Below are 2,844 nucleotides of genomic sequence, written 5' to 3'. Positions count from 1 at the left end.
GGCCTCGCCAGGGGCAGCGGTTCCGGGCCGGGAGTCCTGCCTGCGTGGTCCCGCGGTGCGCAGAGCAGGGCACCCCCCAAACCGCTTCTCCGCGCGTCTCGGTGCAGAAGGGATTTCGCTCTAACGGGGCCTCCGGACGCCCATTTTAAGTCCATAAAAAAGCCGAGTGGAATGTTTTGATTGAGTCTCAACATTGTCTTTGAATAAGGCGGAGACCATGTAATTAATGTGTCTTTTTAATAAGGGACAATACGGCCGTTCAAGCTATTTAATTTCATTTAATTTTCCATCCCATTTGCTGCACAGCCCGCTTTTACTTTTAACACCCAGCCTTTCACGGCCCATCTTGCTCCACTGGGCACATTAGATTGGTTTCACCCTTGCTTTTTAGGGGAGGAAAAATAAAAGAAAATGTGTTCCTTTCCTCCTTTGTGGACAATTTATTTCACTTGGGGAACTTCAACTCCAAGCCACAGGACAGAATAAAACTCGGCGAGCTGGTGTGAATGCCTCTGGCGCAGGCCCTTTCTTCTCTCGGGGCTGGGAACCAGCCACAATCGGCTATATTAATAAATAACTTTCCTCACAGTCGGCCTTTACATGGTCCTATTGATAAAATTGTTCGCGTGTCGTTCACGCTTTTTCACTCATTAAGGAGGTGCAGGGAGGAGCCCGAACCCAGGCTCCGCGCTCGCTCTTTCCCGCTCACAGCGCTGGTAATTTAAACTGGGTGTCATCCCGGAGTCGCCAGGCCAGAGGTTAGAGGGACATGTTCATGGCTTAAATTTATTGGCCTCGACTCTGCCGAGCGGTTTCCTCTCCGCCTCCCCTCCCCCGGCTTTTGCCATTCATGGGCCGCCGGATCAAAGGCTTCCTCCTCTCCGAGGCAGGCAGCCTCCGCGGCTGGCAGAGGGGCGTTGGGGAGGAAAAGTCAGGGGCATCTGGGCAGGGTGTGGCCGCAGGGTCGGAGGAACCGCAACTCATGGCCACGCAGGCCCGCCAGCGGCTCCCTACTTAGCCCCAGCAGCTGGGTCTGCACAGGCCGGCCAAGCATGTGTCCTGTAGACCTGGCCGCTAAGCAAACCACAGGTTTTGGAGCGTCCGGAACCCTTTCACTCTACCGAGCATTGCTATTGACCTTCACAAGCTTAGTGGGTGGAGGCCCAGTGGTCCATCATCATTCCCATTTTAAGGATTAGGAGCCTGAGGCTCTGAAGCAATTCAGGAAGGAAGAGTCCCGAGTGACAGCACAGACTTAATGACCCCAGTCTCAGGACCGTGTCCACTACTGCGAACTCAGGTCTCACTCGGAGCTTCTTTGAGGGCCTCATGGGACAAACTGCGGAGTTACAGGTGTCGCCACCTTGCGTCCTGACACCGTTGTTAGGCAGTCATCGGGTCAGTAGCATGAGTATCACACCTTCCTTGGGCAGGGGAGAGCCAGTGGGAGATTGCACGTGGGGCTGCTGGGAGTCCTCCCATTCGTGCAGCGGTTGGGCCAACGACACCAGGCCAGAGACCCAGAGACACCCTGGCCTCTCCTGGAATTCTGCGTCAGGCTCGGTCCAAGTCCATAGGATTTGGGGAGCAGTGCCAGGGATTAGCAGAGCGTGGCAGGTGCGAGCAGAACTGTCGCAAATACCTGATGAACTCCATTACTTCTCTATGTTTTATGAAAATAAATGTCCCCACACAAGTCGGAGTCTTTCCTAAGAGAAAACCAAGAGCACTATGATTTAACTCCGAAGTACCTGTTCTCCTAGGTCACGAACTGGGCTAAAGGCAGGGGTTTCTAACGCTCCCCTCAACCTCCTTCCTCCCACCTTTCATAGAGGGTGGTGTTGTTTTTTAAAGAAAAGTTTGGTTTCTTGGTTCTCAGGAAATTAGATCCAAGGACTTCTCCACTGTTTTAAACTTATAAGCAAATCAGGATTTGGGGCAGTTGTTTATCGTGTGTGTGTGGTGAGGGGGCATGATAAAAAAAACACACACACACAGTGGGTAGAACCAGTGCGGTCAGCTTAGGGGTACCCGCATAGCTGGGTCCCTGCGGCTGCTCTCCTTCTCCAGAGGATGCAGGCCCCATACCCGAGAGCAATGATGCACAGCTGACCTCGTCTCCCCAAACTGGGCCAAACGCTTCATATTTTGGGGTGAAACTGGACAGAGGGGACGATAAAGCTGTTCTAAATAGATGACTGGCCTGAACCCAATCCCCTGAAATGGTAATATGGTCGTTATTTAGAAAGTGTAGGTATTTTCTGGTGTTTTCCCATCAAGTACCTGCCTAATTTCTGTATGGCACACGCCAGAAATCAATAGAAGTTAACAAGTCCTCCAAACAGTCCCCATCTCTTTGTTTAATCTCCTTTACAATAAAGCCAAGGGGAGAGAATTAAGAATCTTTGAAGTAGACCAAGGCTCAAAGGAATCAGCCAAGTAGACTTAAAGTAGTCACTGATTTCCCAAAACTGGTTTGTCGGCGAACAATAAAAGGAAGCAAAATTTATGGAGAAATTATACAGTGGATTTGTCACTTAAAATATCGTAACTGTCTCGCGGACAATACCCCATGCTGAGGATTAATGGTCCCGCCGGACCTTTGATTCACCAGAGCCTTTTCTTCGCCCTTGACAAATTGGATTTTTAGGAATGGGAAGGTCGCCTGGACCATTGTGCGCCAGCCATTCAGAGGGCTCGATTATGCAGGAGGCTGAGGGAACCACTCCATGTGACCCTCTCGGGTGGGACTCTGCAGCTGCTCCGCCGCGCAACTCTCTCACCAAACTCCGCGCCCTTGCGCCGGCGGTGCCAAAAGGCGCCCGCCCAGATTGAAAAGGCGCG

At 51.9% G+C, this 2,844-nt stretch overlaps 1 protein-coding gene across 1 annotated transcript in view; it reads left to right on the top strand.

Moving 5' to 3' along the window:
• The first annotated feature begins 1,329 nt into the window (after positions 1 to 1,329).
• PRDM13 (PR domain containing 13) overlaps positions 1,330 to 2,844 on the top strand; it is a 9,430-nt gene continuing 7,915 nt past the window's right edge. Inside the window, exon 1 of the mRNA XM_005871479.1 lies at positions 1,330 to 1,398. Within this exon, the coding sequence (XP_005871541.1) occupies positions 1,330 to 1,398 (69 nt within the window). The remainder of the gene's footprint in view (positions 1,399 to 2,844) is intronic.

Source organism: Myotis brandtii, unplaced genomic scaffold (genome assembly GCF_000412655.1).
Source record: "Myotis brandtii unplaced genomic scaffold, ASM41265v1 scaffold343, whole genome shotgun sequence".
Classification (NCBI taxonomy): Eukaryota; Metazoa; Chordata; class Mammalia; order Chiroptera; family Vespertilionidae; genus Myotis; species Myotis brandtii.
Note: the sequence above shows the minus strand (reverse complement) of the source record. Positions and strands in the feature narration are given on the sequence as shown.